We start from the raw sequence: 16,131 nt of genomic DNA, 5'->3' as shown, positions 1-16,131 counted from the left end.
CGAAAAAGTGAAGTTTGAAAGGGGGGGGGGAATCTTGTTGGGAGCGTTTTGCAGCCGCTCAACCAGAACCGCGTCCCGCCAAGCCCCTCCGGCGACCGGCGCTAAGGATCCCACCATCTTCCAGACTCTCCTCCCCCAAAACTCCAAAGGGCCAAACTCTTCCCCTCTCCACCCCTTTTCCCTTCTCCCTCCCATACCATCGCCCACCATGTCTGAGCCCATCAGGAATAAGAAGGCGGATTTCCCGGTCGCACCGTAAGGATTTTCCCTCCATCGACCCTTGACCGCTTATCATCCCAGGAAAACACTGACCCGAAGAAAAAAATTAGGACCCCGCAAAACACGCCGGCCAGCAATGCCCCCATTTCCTCGCACGCCCAGCAGCCCGGCGTCTCCAGCATCAAGGAAGGTATGTACCAGTCATCTCTGCTATCGTCCCCCGTCACTTTTCTGACCGCTGGATTCTACAGAATCCCTGGACAATGCCGCTGCCGCTTCTCTCCTTGCCCGTAACCCGGCTCTAGTTTCGATGATCCAAGGCAAGCTGGGCCAACTCGTCGGTCGCTCATCCGGCTACATCGAATCTCTTCCCCCCGTTGTCCGCCGCCGCGTTGCCGGTCTGAAGGGCATCCAAAAGGAGCACGCCAAGCTTGAGGCGCAGTTCCAGGAGGAGGTCCTCGAGCTCGAGAAAAAGTATTTCGCCAAGTTCACTCCGCTGTACGAGCGCCGTTCGACAATTGTGAACGGAGGCGTTGAGCCCACTGAGACCGAGATTGAGGCCGGCAAGGAGGACGAGGAGGAGGACGAGAACGAGACCAAGGAAACCGAAGAGAAGAAGGAGGACCAGGGCGAGTCCACAGCCGGTATCCCCGAGTTCTGGCTGTCCGCCATGAAGAACCAGATCTCGCTGGCCGAAATGATCACCGACCGTGACGAGGAGGCTCTCAAGCACCTCACCGACATTCGCATGGAGTATCTGGACCGCCCTGGATTCCGCTTGATTTTTGAGTTCTCCGAGAACGAGTTCTTCACCAACAAGACCATTTCTAAGGCCTACTACTACAAGGATGAGAACGGATACGGTGGTGACTTCATTTACGACCACGCCGAGGGCTCCAAGATCGACTGGAAGGAGGAGAAGGACCTGACTCTCCGCCTCGAGAGCAAGAAGCAGCGCAACAAGAGTGAGTCATCCGGAAAATTCTGCGAATACACGTGCTGGGAACAGCTCTTGTATCCCGGATCATCACTAACCATTTCCGCAGACACTAAGCAGACCCGTGTTGTCAAGATCAGCGTGCCCACCGAGTCCTTCTTCAACTTCTTCTCCCCCCCCACAGCCTCCCACCGACGACGACGACTCCGTCGCCAGTGACATCGAAGAGCGTCTCGAGCTGGACTACCAACTGGGTGAGGATATCAAGGAGAAGCTGATCCCCCGTGCCATCGACTGGTTCACCGGCGAGGCTCTTCAGTTCGAGGAACTTGGTGACGACATGGACCCCGAGGACTTTGATGACGAGGATGACGAAGATGAGGACGATGAGGAGGACGACTCCGATGAGCACGGATCAGCTGACGCGGAGGACGATTCGGATGAGGAGGTATGTGTTTCCAAGTCTCCCCCGAGAAAAGATTGTTCTGGTCGTTGCTAACTCTGATTTAGGATGGCACTTCCAAGCCCAAGAAGGAGGCTGCTGAGTGCAAGCAAAACTAGAAACGACAAAAAGAAAAGCACCCCCAAGGCGATGCTGAATGCTTGATGGACTTCCGTGATTGATGCTATTGCTATGTTTCTTTCTCTCTCCTCACTGATGTCTTTGTCTCCCTTGCACTGCAATCTGTTCCCTGTCTACCTAATATCTCAATCAACCGACATAATCAGTGTGTAACACGTCTGCAGCCGTCCACAGGAATGGTTGGTCTGCCGCTACTCCTGTAGTACATAGTCAATAGGTTTCAGCCCAGTAAACCGATCCCAACAGCGGCCTCCAGTGCAGCCAATACCGCAGGTATTCGTGTTGGGCACTCGCACATTTGAAGCAGAAGTGAAGCAGACCAACTGATCATCCGTGCGCTTTTGGGTACTCTACACTGTGATTATTTCCGTGTACTCTGTTCTATATACGTCGGTACTTGTCCACACTCCATACTCTCCAGTCAGGTGTTGTCCGTGTAAGGCGGTGACACTTGTGGGGGTGTGGCGCGGCAACCCCCAGTTAGTCCCGAAGCTCCCTTCAGGGGCTCTCGCTAAATGGCCAGCTGTTACAAGGGCGAATTTCCCACCTCCCCTCCAAAGAACACGCCTCTCCTCGTCCTTTCTCTATTTTCTATTTCCGGACCATGAGCCGATGAGGGGTTCCAGTGAGACCCCTTGTCTTTTTGGACTGCTTAATTGATTTATTTCTGGTGGCCCGATTCCACCGACATTCATCCCGATTTCTTAGACCCTTTCGCATCTTCCCGAGCCAACCTCCCCCCTGCTTGACTGTTTCTTTCACGAGTTGTCGACCTTCCACCCCCCCGGAAAGATGGCGCATGTCTACGAGGTCGGAACGAGGGCCTGGCAGCCCGATCCCACGGAGGGATGGGTTGCATCCGAGGTCAAGGAGAAACTGGTGGACGGAGACAAAGTACAACTGGTTTTCGAGCTGGAAAATGGCGAGGTGAGTGTTGACACCAATGGAACAAGCGTTCAAGACTGGTTTTGGTAAGAAAAGTAACTGACTTTTTGGGGATGAAACAGACAAAAACAGTCGACACAACACAGGCTGAACTGCAGCTCGACAACAACACGAACCTTCCTCCGCTGATGAACCCGGCGATGCTTGAAGCGAGTGAAGATCTGACAAACCTATCACACTTGAATGAGCCTGCTGGTTCGTCTCCGTTGCCCCGTCTCCTTGTATCACCAGAAAAACTGACGCCCCCCGCAGTCCTACAGGCAATCAAGCTCCGGTATGCACAGAAGGAAATCTATACATACAGTGGTATCGTTTTGATTGCGACGAACCCGTTCGCTCGAGTGGATTCGCTTTATGTACCTCAGATGGTGCAGGTGTATGCCGGGAAACAACGTGCCTCGCAAGCACCTCATCTGTTCGCTATCGCCGAGGAGGCTTTTGCGTAAGGAAATTTCCGTGAAGAAACAATTGGAATGACTGCTAACATGGAACCGTAGGGACATGCTTCGCGATGGAAAGAACCAAACGATTGTGGTTTCCGGCGAGTCAGGTGCCGGTAAGACCGTCAGTGCCAAGTACATTATGCGTTACTTTGCGACTCGCGAGTCTGCCGAAAAACCTGGCAAATATACCACCAGCCGCGCTGATGCCATCAGTGAGACGGAAGAGCAGATTCTGGCCACCAACCCGGTCATGGAAGCGTTCGGTAATGCGAAAACGACCCGTAACGACAACTCCTCTCGATTCGGTAAATACATTGAGATCATGTTTGATGAGAAGACGAACATTATCGGCGCGAAGATCCGGACCTATCTGCTGGAGAGATCGCGGTTGGTTTTCCAGCCGTTGAAGGAGCGCAACTATCACATTTTCTATCAACTCGTGGCAGGTGCCTCCGATGAGGTGAAACAGGAGCTGGGTCTCTTGCCCGTGGAGGAATTTGAGTATCTCAACCAAGGTGGTACACCGGCCATTGACGGTGTCGACGACAAGGCCGAATTCGAAGCCACCAGGAAATCTCTGACCACCATTGGCGTTACGACAGAGAACCAAACCGAGATTTTCCGCATCCTGGCGGCTCTGTTGCATCTGGGCAATGTTAAAATCACGGCCACCCGAACGGACTCAACGCTTTCACCATCCGAGCCTTCTCTTGTGCGTGCTTGCGAGATGCTTGGAATCGATGTCAATGAGTTCGCCAAGTGGATTGTTAAGAAGCAACTGATTACTCGCGGTGAGAAGATCACGTCCAATCTCACACAACAACAGGCGCTTGTTGTCCGGGACTCCGTTGCCAAATTCATTTACTCCAGTCTCTTCGATTGGCTGGTGGACAAGATCAACCGCGGTCTTGCAACTGACGAGGTTCTCAACCGAGTTGTGACTTTCATTGGCGTGTTGGATATTTATGGTTTCGAGCACTTTGCGAAGAACTCCTTCGAACAGTTCTGTATCAACTACGCCAACGAAAAGCTCCAGCAGGAGTTCAACCAGCACGTATTCAAACTTGAACAGGAGGAGTACGTTCGGGAAGAGATTGACTGGACATTCATTGATTTCTCGGACAACCAGCCCTGTATCAACCTGATTGAAGCAAAGCTTGGTATCCTGGCCCTTTTGGACGAAGAATCCCGCCTTCCCATGGGCTCTGATGAGCAGTTTGTCACTAAGCTTCACCACAACTTTGCAGCCGACAAGGAAAAGTTCTACAAGAAGCCTCGATTCGGCAAATCTGCGTTCACTGTGTGCCATTATGCAGTTGACGTGACCTATGAGTCTGATGGTTTTATCGAGAAAAACCGCGATACCGTCCCTGATGAGCACCTGGAAGTGCTGCGTAACTCAGCGAACGAGTTTATCAAGGAGATTATAGACACAGCTTCCGCGGTCCGAGAGAAGGACTCAGCGTCTCAATCTTCTAAGCCTGTTGCGGCCCCCGGCCGCCGCATCGGTGTTGCAGTCAACCGAAAACCTACACTGGGTGGTATTTTCAAGTCCTCGCTGATTGAATTGATGAACACCATCAACTCTACTGAAGTACACTACATCCGTTGTATCAAACCCAACGAGGCTAAAGAGGCCTGGAAGTTCGAAGGTCCCATGGTCTTGAGTCAGCTGAGAGCCTGTGGTGTCTTGGAAACCGTCCGAATTAGTACAGCTGGATATCCTACTCGCTGGACATATGAGGAGTTTGCCATCCGCTACTACATGCTTTGCCATTCTTCACAGTGGACATCTGAGATTCGTGACATGTGTCATGCCATTTTGCAAAAGGCACTCGGAGACTCTACCACTAAGAAGGAGGACAAGTACCAGTTGGGTCTGACCAAGATTTTCTTCCGCGCAGGAATGCTGGCTTTCCTGGAAAACCTGCGTACATCCCGACTGAATGAGTGTGCGATCATGATCCAGAAGAATTTGCGATGCAAGTACTATCGCCGCCGCTATCTGGAGGCTCGCGAATCCATCCTCACCACCCAGGCCATCATTCGGGGATTCCTGGCAAGACAGCGGGCCCAAGAAATTCGCCAGACCAAGGCTGCGACCACGATCCAGAGGGTCTGGCGTGGCTCCAAGGATCGGAAGTGGTACAACGAGATTCGGAACAATTTCATCCTGTTCCAGGCCGTCGCCAAAGGTTTCCTATGCCGTCGCAACATCATGGACTCGATCAACGGCAATGCGGCCAAGGTTATTCAACGCGCTTTCCGGTCTTGGCGCCAACTGCGTTCGTGGCGCCAGTATCGTCGTAGGGTGGTTGTTGTCCAAGCCCTTTGGCGTGGTAAGCAGGCCAGAAAGGGCTACAAGACCCTGCGTGAGGAATCCCGTGACCTTAAGCAGATTTCCTACAAACTGGAAAACAAGGTTGTGGAATTGACTCAATACCTTCAATCACTGAAGCTAGAGAACAAGTCTCTGGTCTCGCAGCTGGAGAACTACGAGACTCAGCTGAAATCCTGGAGAAGCCGACACAACACCCTAGAGGCTCGCGCCAAGGAACTCCAAGCTGAAGCTAACCAGGCTGGTATCACCGCTGCCCGCCTGGAAGTTGTCGAGGAGGAAATGAGCAAGTTGCAGCAGAGCCATACGGAAGCGCAGGCTACCATTAAGCGTCTCCAAGAGGAGGAGAAGGCCTCTCAGGAGGCACTCCGTGCCACCACCGAGGAGCTCGAACGCCTCAAGCAACTCAACGGGGACAGCGAGCAAGAGAAGTCCGTTCTTCGCCAGCGCGTTTCTGAGTTGGAGGAAGAGCTGGAGGTTGCCAAGCGATCGGTGCCGATCAATGGCATCAATGGCGATGCGCCAAATGGTGGTGCGGTCCCGGCTCCTGCCACTGGTTTGATCAACCTGGTTTCGTCGAAGAAGCCCAAGCCGCAAAGACGGAGTGCTGGCGCAGAGAAGGTTGGTACGGACCGATTCAGCGGAGCGTATAACCCGCGACCTGTCTCGATGGCCATCCCTGGTCCTGGCGCAGCTCGCACCACTGCTGCTACCTCACCTGGTCTGGATTCGGTTGAGGTGGAACTCGAGAACTTGCTGTCCGAGGAGGATGATCTGAACGAGGAGGTTACCATGGGTCTGATCCGCAACCTCAAGATTCCTCTCCCCAGCTCGAACCCGCCCCCAACAGAGAAGGAGGTGCTTTTCCCTGCCTATTTGATCAACCTGGTTACTTCGGAAATGTGGAACAACGGGTTCGTCAAGGAATCTGAGCGCTTCCTTGCCAATGTGATGCAGTCCATCCAGCAGGAAGTCATGCAGCACGATGGAGATGATGCGGTTAATCCTGGTGCTTTCTGGCTCTCGAACGTCCACGAGATGCTGTCCTTCGTCTTCCTGGCTGAAGACTGGTACGAAGCCCAGAAGACCGATAACTACGAGTATGATCGTCTGCTGGAAATTGTCAAGCATGATCTGGAAAGCTTGGAGTTCAACATTTATCACACCTGGATGAAGGTGTTGAAGAAGAAGCTGTACAAGATGATTGTTCCAGCCATCATTGAGTCGCAGTCCCTCCCTGGCTTCGTTACCAGCGAGACAAACCGCTTCCTCGGCAAACTGCTGCCCTCGAACAGCAACCCCGCTTACAGCATGGACAACCTTCTCAGTCTCCTCAACGGTGTTTACCGGGCCATGAGGGCATTCTATCTGGAAGACACCATCATCACGCAGACCATGACCGAGTTGTTGCGCCTGGTTGGCGTAACTGCGTTCAACGATCTGCTTATGCGTCGTAACTTCCTGTCATGGAAGCGTGGTCTGCAGATCAATTACAACATCACCCGCATTGAGGAGTGGTGTAAGAGCCACGATATGCCACTGGGAACGTTGCAGCTGGAGCATTTGATGGTATGGCATCAGCATCCGATAATGATTGTTTGAGTATTTTGCTAACCTTTGCAATAGCAAGCCACCAAGCTTCTTCAGTTGAAGAAGGCCACCTTGAATGACATTGAGATTATCCAGGATATCTGCTGGATGTGAGTTACCGAACCCCTGTATCAGTTGAAAAAGAAGGCAGTGTATTAATCATATCTCTGCAGGCTCTCTCCCAACCAGATCCAGAAGCTGCTGAACCAGTATCTCGTCGCGGATTACGAACAGCCCATTAATGGCGAGATCATGAAGGCGGTTGCTTCCCGTGTCACAGAGAAGAGCGACGTGCTCCTGTTGACCCCCGTCGACATGGAGGACAGTGGCCCGTACGAGATTGCCGAGCCCAGAGTCATCACGGCCCTGGAGACTTACACTCCATCCTGTATGTTTCCCCCAAAACTCGCCCCAGCACGGGCAACCCAAAATTGAAGCATTGCTAACTGTTGTCCATAGGGCTCCAAACACCGAGGTTGAAGCGACTGGCTGAAATCGTCTCTGCACAAGCAATGGCGCAGCAAGAGAAGCTGGAAATAGAGAACGGAGTGCTCGAAGAGTAGTTGTAAATTAGATGTGATGGATTCGAATTTTTCCTTTGAGCTACGGATTACGACCAGTGAACATCTCACCACGACTTACACCTGGGTAGACCCGGGGTTGAAATACAGTGATGCATATGATTCTAGAAATTTTTCTGTTCACATGTCATTTCTATACCAGTAACTAACTGTATTCATAACTAAAGAACTTCTGCGGGGGTCCACGACAATGCCCACCCGAGTCGAGCGGTGTCGGCCGCGGGGGGGTCATCGCCGACAGTGGAACCCACCTAACTCTTCACCCATCCCCCTACGCAGACACAAAACATAAGCACAAACTGCCCATCATGACCCTCACCAAGATCAACTTCATCACCGGAAACAAAAACAAGTTGACCGAAGTCCGTGCGATCCTCGGCAGTGTGATCGAAGTCGACAATCAAGCCGTGGAGGTACCGGAAATCCAAGGCACAATTGAAGAAATTGCCAAAGAGAAAGCACGACGGGCTGCTGAAGCAGTGAATATACCCTTTTTATCCCTATTGACGATTCAATAAAGATGCTAATTCCATTAGATCAATGGCCCAGCTTTGACTGAGGATACGGCATTGGAATTCACTGCTCTCAAGGGATTGCCGGGTCCGTACATGTAAGTCCAGGATCATTTTCCTCTTTAACTGAGTATTAGCAAACGGTGTTAACTCATTGTTATAGTAAATCCTTCATGGAGTCTCTTGGACACGAAGGACTGAATAAGATGCTTGATGGCTTCGATGACCGTGGTGCCGAAGCTGTTTGCACTTTCGCTTTCTGTCGTGGACCTGGCTCCGAGCCAATTTTGTTCCAGGGCCGTACTGCAGTGAGTGCTATTCATTCTTCCCAGTTGGTCTCTGCTTTGAATGTGAAGTTAATGCATTCGCACAGGGTTCAATTGTTCGTCCTCGAGGCCCGACCAACTTCGGTCCGTGTATCCTACATATATCTTTAAAGATATCAACCTGCAGACTAACAGAAACCAACCAGGCTGGGATCCTATCTTCGAATACGAAGGCCAGACATACGCCGAAATGGAGAAAGAGGCCAAGGTAAGATATCAAATTCTATCCTTTGATATTGATATTTTTGAAATATTGTCATGTTGAAACTGAAATTGCGGTATCAGAACAAAATCTCGCACCGGTACAAGGCTCTGATCAAGTTCCAGCAGTGGTTGGCAGAGGGCCAGCAGTAATAGGGAGTATGTGGGTATATGTAGAATAAAAAAAGACCGAGTGAACAAAACAATATTTCGTAAAAAAAAAAAAAGGAACCTCATCGTCCTTCCACCGCACAGATCAAGCAAAAAGTTTCATTCTTCGTCATCATCGTCTGCATCCTCAGCATTCTGCTTCCACCACGCATTGACCCAGGCGGCGATTCGGTCGCAATTGCTCTCAACGTCACTATCCTTCTCACTGTTCAACTCTACAACAATTTCCTCGTCGAAAGCTTCGCGGGCTTCGTCCATGAGAACACCAAAGATTTCGGCATCTATGTTCTCCTCAAGCTTATTTGGGGCATAGCCACTGCACAACAAAACCTCGTTAGCATTTATAGTCCCCCCAAACACACATGCAGACGGTATATGTGCTGATCTGGTTCCGGGGATTTCATATTCACGTACCGAGAGGCAAGACGATCGTAGAGGGTTGTCGTCTCTGGGCAACGTAGAACAACGACAAGATCGATCCAAGATTTCGGGAACAGGTCGCAAGCGTGCCAGTCGATCAGATAGCCGCCCAAGAGGACCTCGTGTTCGATAGCGTCGAGTAGCTATAATAGTCGAAATAGAGAATTAGCCCAAGTAAAAAACACAGTTCCTCGTAAAAATTCCACGAAATCGCAACCAACCCCACCAGATTAAGGCGGGGTGCCGGAAAAGAAAAGAGATCGCAACACCAGCAAAAACCCGGCAGAGAAACCCCATGTGAACAAGAAAAACGCACCTTATCTTCATCAACGATATCACTCCCTCGCTTCTTATCCTTGCCGTCAAAGCAGTTTCGCTCCTTAGCAACCTGGTTGACGGAGAGGTGCTTCAGGCCTAGATCCTCCGCCAACTTTTCGCAGTGCACTGTCTTGCCCACGCCGGGGGTTCCGGTGACGATAATGTTCGGATTGGCGCGCTTCCCCATCGCGACGGATATTTTCCTGCGGTATGCGGTCGGGAGACTGATGTGGAATGGACTGTCGAAATGGGAGGATGGTTCTCCCCAGATTGTGAAATTATTTCGGGTTATCATTTTTCCGATATCTTATCTGAGCTCCGGGATTTTCGATCTACTCCAAATGGATCCAGGTGGAAATTAAGATCAAACTTGGGCTAGAATTTAATCATTAAATGCAGATTGAATTGGCATAATGCAGATCCCTATGGCTGGTCTTCTAGTTATGTGCTATGTTCAGGGTTCGACGAGGAATGGGGTAATCTATCGCGCATTAGCACCAGCCTTGTCACATGGAAATCCGGCAGGAGAAAACATACTTGAGGAGTTCGAACATCTTATACTTTTGAAGATATGAAGAGCCCCGACGATACGCCTTAAGTAGGCGAGCAGGGTGATCTGATCTTGCAGATGACCCAATGAGGCGATACATGACCGGGGAAGTCTTGAACATGGGATCGAAAACTAGCAGGTTGGCGCTGCCATTGTCGCGAATCTCGAAGCCGATAATACTCATAGAGTGACCTGACGCGAGTCAGTGTTGGATTCAGGTAGGTGTGTGAGAGGACAATGTCTGCAAATATTCTCACCTTGATGCTGGAAATATATCGGGGGGAGATCGGTCATGAAAACTTTCCTAGGGTCGTCTAGTGAACACACTGAATGGTAGTAGGCCGCTACGTCCATATATAGTGCATCATAGGCTCTCCTATCTCTCGCCTCGGTGATACTGCTGGCATCGCACCTGGAAAGTCATGTTAGCCTTTGGCTCAACGATGTATTATATGAGGCGCGATCGTACGGGATATCAAGACTCATAAATAGCGCTTGTGCCTGTTCCAGTGTTAGCAAGTCATCAAAAAGAAGGTTTTTTGTACAAACCTCTGGAGTACCGATGAACTTCCGTGTTCCTCTGATACCACCCGTCTCAGTTCGCCCAGAGCTATTAAAACCCCTGTCCCAAGCAAGCTCAATCATGTCCTGCAGCTGGAGAATTGTGGGCAACCCCTCCGGAAAATGCTCATGCCCAATGGCCTTGGCTTTGGTGATATATGAGACAAGCATCTGAATATTTCGATACCCGCAGAATCCACCTTCTCGAGGCATCTTGCAAATATGGCGGACCTTGGAGCTGCACAAGAAAACGCGACGAGAGGACGGGTCCTGCTCGCAAAGCTTGGCAATAACAGGTATGAGGTTCTCTGTTTCATTCTCCACCGTAGTACGTCGAGCGAGTCGACCGTCTGCTGTGATCTGAGTTTGTTTGGAAGTGCGGCCTCCCTTTTCGAGCATTTTCCTCAACCACGAAGGCATTTTCTTTTCATGGGCATGAGGCCCCAACTCTGAGCGCTGAATGATACATTAGTATGAAAATATAGAAAAAAGAATGATGTATGGTATCAACTTACTCCAAGCCGTTTTGCACCGTTCGAACCGACTTTCCCCACGGGACTGCGCGCTCGTGCCGGCTTAGAAGTATTTGTGCGAGTAAAGTCTCGATCTGCGCCTTTTTTGCCGCCTTTCCGTGATTCGTTGAAATCCACAGAGTCTTCCAAATCAGAAGATATGTCAGGCTCACTAGAAACGTCTCTAGCGAAGTCGCTTTGGGATACCCCGCTATCATCCAGCGCGATGTTCTCGGCGACATGTAAATCAAGGTGTATGGACAATTCCGCCGTCGTGACAACCTCACCACACTCATGCGGACAGTCGACATATTTATCCGTGGACTCCTCGTCCACTGGGGAGGATTCTGGTACCGGACTGGCGTTTCCGATTGCATGAGTGTCGCGAGAGAACGATGGCTGACCCCCGCCCTCTGGGTGACAGTATTCGATGTGCTGTGCCACAAAGGTTGCATCTCGGTCCGCGAAGGGACAGAATGGACACGCCGGAGTGCTGTGGTCATCCATGATAGGGTGTGCTTCCAGCTGAAGATTGGGCACGGAAGGGAAAAGCAAGGCGGTTCTGCGCGCCCGTTGTAGCCCGCGCAACTACAGACCAAGAGTCTGGAAAAGACAGATAATCTGAGATAGCCACTGACCTATCTGGTTGCGCGATACTGATCATCTGAAATGCAGATGAGGATCTCGAGGTGAAATCAAATGGTGCAGATGTTGGCTGCGGGTAAGACCCACAGCCTCGCCTGATGGTGAGTTTCGATATATGTACAAACAAGCCACCACATGCTCGAAAGACCCCCATGGCAGGAAAGAACACTTAAAGAATGCCCCAAAAAAGAAATAAAATTATGATTTACATGCTCTCAAGGTTGCCATTGCTTTACCCAATTTTTGACATTTGTGGATGCCCTCAAAAAGACACCTCTTGCTCAGAGAGCTTTCTTGATCGGTTCGATTCATCCATTAGTACGTTCTCGAAGTGGAAAAAAATACAGAAGATAAAGAAGCTCGAGTCAATGGATACACCAAGTGCAAAAAGAAGTTGCTCACGTCCAGATTTGAACTGAAGACCTCGGCATTACTAGTGCCGCGCTCTACCAACTGAGCTACGCGAGCTAATTGGTGGATACCGTTTCAGATTTTTGCTCCATGAAATTTCAACCAGCGCGGGTCCCTGGCGCATTGTCTCATTATCTGTTGGATTTGGCGAAGGGTCATTTTGGCAACTACGTATATGCATTTCTGCTTTCTTTCTTGTCCGGAATAAGGTGTATCTAAGGTACAAAATCCCACACACTCAATCTGATAGGCACCGGTACCTATATAATTCCTTCTAGTCAATTGCCCTGCCGCCTACTTGGTACTCCAGGATGAACCTCCCGGCCCGCAATGCTCTCCACGACAAGAAGCCGGGTGCCATCTCTGATATCTTGACCTACTAAGCAAATACCCGAGAGCCGAAGTAACACTCCCTCTCCCGACTACTCAATCGTCGTAGTTGGACGTCTCCCAGTGCCTATTAAAATTTTTCTTAAACCCCTTTTCACCCTTCCCTTGTGCATAGCCCAAGCGGCCTCGTGCTCTTGATGGAGGAACCCTCGTAAAATGACTCAGAACTAGGTCTTGGGATACGTACCACGTAACAGTCTCGTGAAGACCGGAGCACTGTCACCTGGCTCAAAGAAGAAATTCACTTGAGATCCAAGCTGGCGATTAGCAAGACCGAATTGATATCAATGAAACGTGGACATATCAAGACATGGTAATTGTCCGAGAGACTCTAGGCGATGAATAAGGAAAGTATATTTCCGTAGTGAGCTTGATCTCAAAGGGAAAGAAGATAGGAACAAGAATTTTCTGTAAATTAGTGATTCTATTCATCATCCATGCTTGAAAGTAAATTCTTTTCTAATTTTTTATTTAATTTTTTTTCGCCATGTTTTTCCCTTTCTCGTGGACGGGTGAGTTTCATAGCACGGCTCAAGAGAGGACGGGCTTAAGATCTTGTCGAGGTTGACAGAATCTTAAAGTGAAACAGACCAGTTATTTGAAGATATTTGAGTAATTAGTAACATGAAAAATTATACCTTATTTGTGGAAATTTCTAAAATTGGTTGTTACTGTGGGTGGCGTTCATCTCGGGCAGTTTGTATAGACTCAGGCCAGGAACGGGCGTCGCAGGGCGTTCGGTCGGCTGGGTATGTACATCTACCGAGGGCGGCAAGATGTCCATTCCCGGCGATCATTCCGCAGCAATGTGCCAATCCGTAAAAACGGAAAACGCCTCTGGCAAAATTATGACAATAGATCATTGTGTCCTAAGATAGATCTGGCTGGTGCGTATATGTATATCCTCTATGTATACTCAAACGTGGATGAATAAAGAAACAATGGCTCTGTTATAGTTTGCCCGTGTACGTCATTGGATATCGCGGGGCAACATCGGCGATGGCGTGATTGGCGGGGCTGCTCCGACATCGCGTGCCTGGAGGGGAAGGCGGAAAAACTCAATTGACTGACTCACCCAAAAAAAATCGAGGAACATGGCCGCTGCCGGCCCACTCCTCCGCTTTCCTTGTTCACATCTCTTCATATCCTGGTGACTTGGTCATGGCTTCCCTCAAGGCAGACCGACCGTTGGCCCCCTCGGCCTTGCATAGCAATTGGGTCGTCCAAAAGTTTGGCGGCACCAGCGTCGGCAAGTTCGCTTTGAACATTATTGAGCAGGTGGTCCAGTATGATCATACCCCGGTGCCCCTCCCATGTGTGACTCTTGAAGTCCATGGTCCATCACCACCATAAACGTTACAAACTAACCTCCGCGACCCCAGACCGAGTCTCGTGGATCACCGTGTGGCCGTTGTCTGCTCGGCCAGAAGCAGCTCGACCAAGGCCGAAGGCACCACGAACCGGTGAGTCATGACCCCCGAAAGCCATGTGCAGACCAGATCGAATCTTGCCCCAAGAGGCTCCTGCGACCAACGACTCTAACGCTCTGCCTCACAGGCTACTGCGGGCAGCCCGGGATGCAGAAAACTCCGGCTCAAGGCAGTATGAATCGTTCGTCGACGCCGTTCGTCAGGAACACGTCCAAGTCGCCCAGGAACAGTTGAAGACCGTGGATCTGAGGGACCAAGTGGTGGCAGACATCAATGAGGAGTGTGAACGAGTCCTCAAGGTCCTCGAAGCGGCACAGACACTCGGGGAGATTAGCGCTCGCTGCGTGGACAAGGTCATTAGCACGGGCGAGAAGCTCAGCTGTCGACTCATGGCTGCCTTCCTGCAAGATCGTGAGGTGGACTCGCAGTATGTGGATCTCTCCGAGATAATCGATTTCCCTATCGGCAACAACGGTCTGGACCAGGACTTCTATAACTCCCTCGCTGCGGCGCTCGGCAAGAAGGTTGAGGAGTGCGGGCATCGGGTGCCCGTGATTACCGGGTACTTCGGTACCATCCCGGGTGGCCTCTTGGACCAGGTCGGTCGTGGTTACACCGATCTATGTGCCGCCCTGGTCGCTGTTGGAATACATGCGAAGGAGCTGCAGGTGTGGAAGGAAGTTGACGGTATCTTCACGGCTGATCCGCGAAAGGTGCCTACGGCTCGGCTTTTGCCTGCCATCACCCCGGCTGAGGCAGCCGAGTTGACATTCTATGGGTCTGAGGTGATTCACCCTTTCACCATGGAGCAAGTCATCCGTGCCAAGATCCCCATTCGCATCAAGAACGTCATGAACCCCCGCAACAAGGGCACTGTCATCTTCCCCGATTCAACTGCCGAACTGGAGCGAACCACCCCCGGTCACGATCCACGTCTCTTCCGTACCCGAAGCCCCAGTCTCATGCAGAAGCCGAAGCGACCCACTGCCGTCACGATCAAGCACAAGATCCTGGTGATCAACGTTCACTCCAACAAGCGATCCCTGTCTCACGGCTTCTTTGCTGGTATTTTCTCTGTCTTGGACAAGTGGCGCCTATCCATTGACTTGATCTCGACCTCCGAGGTCCATGTATCGATGGCCCTACATTCGGAAATCCCTTTGGTGAATGGAAATGGCAGGGATGAATACCAGGTTGTCGATGATGACCTGAAGGGAGCCCTGGGTGACCTGAGCAAATTTGGTACCGTGGACATGATCCCGGAGATGGCCATCCTGAGTCTCGTCGGCAAGCAGATGAAGAATATGATCGGTGTGGCGGGGCGAATGTTCACCACACTCGGGGAGAACAATGTGAATATTGAAATGATTTCGCAAGGTGAGTCAATGGTGGTGGATCGGCAGTGCCCCTCACTTTTTTCCCCCAGACCCCTGAATGAAAATGGCTGACCAACGTCTCTTTTGCCCCCCTGCAGGTGCAAGCGAAATCAACATCTCCTGCGTCATCGAAGAGCGCGACGCCGACCGCGCTCTCAATATCATCCACACCAGCATGTTCACCTTCTTGGATTAGTCGTCCAGGGGGGTTGGAGCAACTAATCATTGTCGTTTGAGATATCCCCTAGGCCGGTTCTGCCTTTTTGCTGTTTTTTATCTTTTATTTTATTTTATTTTATTTTTTTGATAGAGAGAAAAGTTTGCATGCATTCATCCTGGCGGCTCTCATGGGACCAGGCCTCGGAGGACATTCAGCATCGTGTACTTTTCTTCTTTGCGATGCATGGGCTTGGCGTTTCGTGTATTCTGTGCAGATAGAGGCGAGGGTCCCTGTTTCATGATGGAAGGGATGAACTCTTGATTTACTCGCATCTGATTCAATGGTGTATCTATACATTGGTAATTAATTGCGGATTGCAGCTTTGCCCCAACCTCTGCGGAGGCGGTACGTGGTACAATTTTAGGACAGTAGGAAGTTGGGTATTTTGGTGCTGCAAGGACGGCTATCGTACTTGGCACGAAGCAGGTACTATGTCGGCCACTGGGAGGCCC

At 50.8% G+C, this 16,131-nt stretch overlaps 4 protein-coding genes across 4 annotated transcripts; 3 read left to right on the top strand and 1 right to left on the bottom strand.

Moving 5' to 3' along the window:
- Positions 1–208: 208 nt before the first annotated feature.
- Positions 209–1,717, top strand: nap1 (histone chaperone NAP1; the record flags this gene model as incomplete). The annotated part of the gene is made up of 5 exons (XM_056619935.1): positions 209–255; positions 330–409; positions 471–1,297; positions 1,341–1,604; positions 1,667–1,717. 5 exons carry the CDS (start codon positions 209–211, stop codon positions 1,715–1,717), a joined length of 1,269 nt encoding a protein of 422 aa, XP_056473301.1.
- An 814-nt stretch (positions 1,718–2,531) lies between these two features.
- Positions 2,532–8,828, top strand: N7532_007441 (type V myosin; the record flags this gene model as incomplete). Its single annotated transcript, XM_056619934.1, has 14 exons — positions 2,532–2,666; positions 2,747–2,879; positions 2,937–3,126; positions 3,182–7,034; positions 7,092–7,165; positions 7,229–7,443; positions 7,515–7,614; positions 7,676–7,703; positions 7,804–8,115; positions 8,173–8,246; positions 8,312–8,456; positions 8,522–8,558; positions 8,621–8,682; positions 8,760–8,828. The coding sequence occupies 14 exons, from the start codon at positions 2,532–2,534 to the stop codon at positions 8,826–8,828; spliced, it is 5,427 nt and encodes a 1,808-aa protein (XP_056473300.1).
- Positions 8,829–8,945: 117 nt separating this feature from the next.
- N7532_007440 (uncharacterized protein) lies at positions 8,946–11,714 on the bottom strand (the record flags this gene model as incomplete). The annotated part of the gene is made up of 8 exons (XM_056619933.1): positions 8,946–9,162; positions 9,261–9,409; positions 9,583–9,787; positions 10,122–10,326; positions 10,392–10,546; positions 10,604–10,635; positions 10,684–11,151; positions 11,211–11,714. The coding sequence occupies 8 exons, from the start codon at positions 11,712–11,714 to the stop codon at positions 8,946–8,948; spliced, it is 1,935 nt and encodes a 644-aa protein (XP_056473299.1).
- A 2,100-nt stretch (positions 11,715–13,814) lies between these two features.
- On the top strand, positions 13,815–15,655 carry N7532_007439 (aspartate kinase; the record flags this gene model as incomplete). Its single annotated transcript, XM_056619932.1, has 4 exons — positions 13,815–13,939; positions 14,036–14,116; positions 14,211–15,460; positions 15,558–15,655. The coding sequence occupies 4 exons, from the start codon at positions 13,815–13,817 to the stop codon at positions 15,653–15,655; spliced, it is 1,554 nt and encodes a 517-aa protein (XP_056473298.1).
- Positions 15,656–16,131: the final 476 nt, after the last annotated feature.

This window comes from Penicillium argentinense (genome assembly GCF_028826775.1).
Source record: "Penicillium argentinense strain IBT 30761 chromosome Unknown utg000006l_segment0_segment0, whole genome shotgun sequence".
Classification (NCBI taxonomy): domain Eukaryota; kingdom Fungi; phylum Ascomycota; class Eurotiomycetes; order Eurotiales; family Aspergillaceae; genus Penicillium; species Penicillium argentinense.
This window is presented reverse-complemented; position numbering and strand designations above follow the sequence as displayed.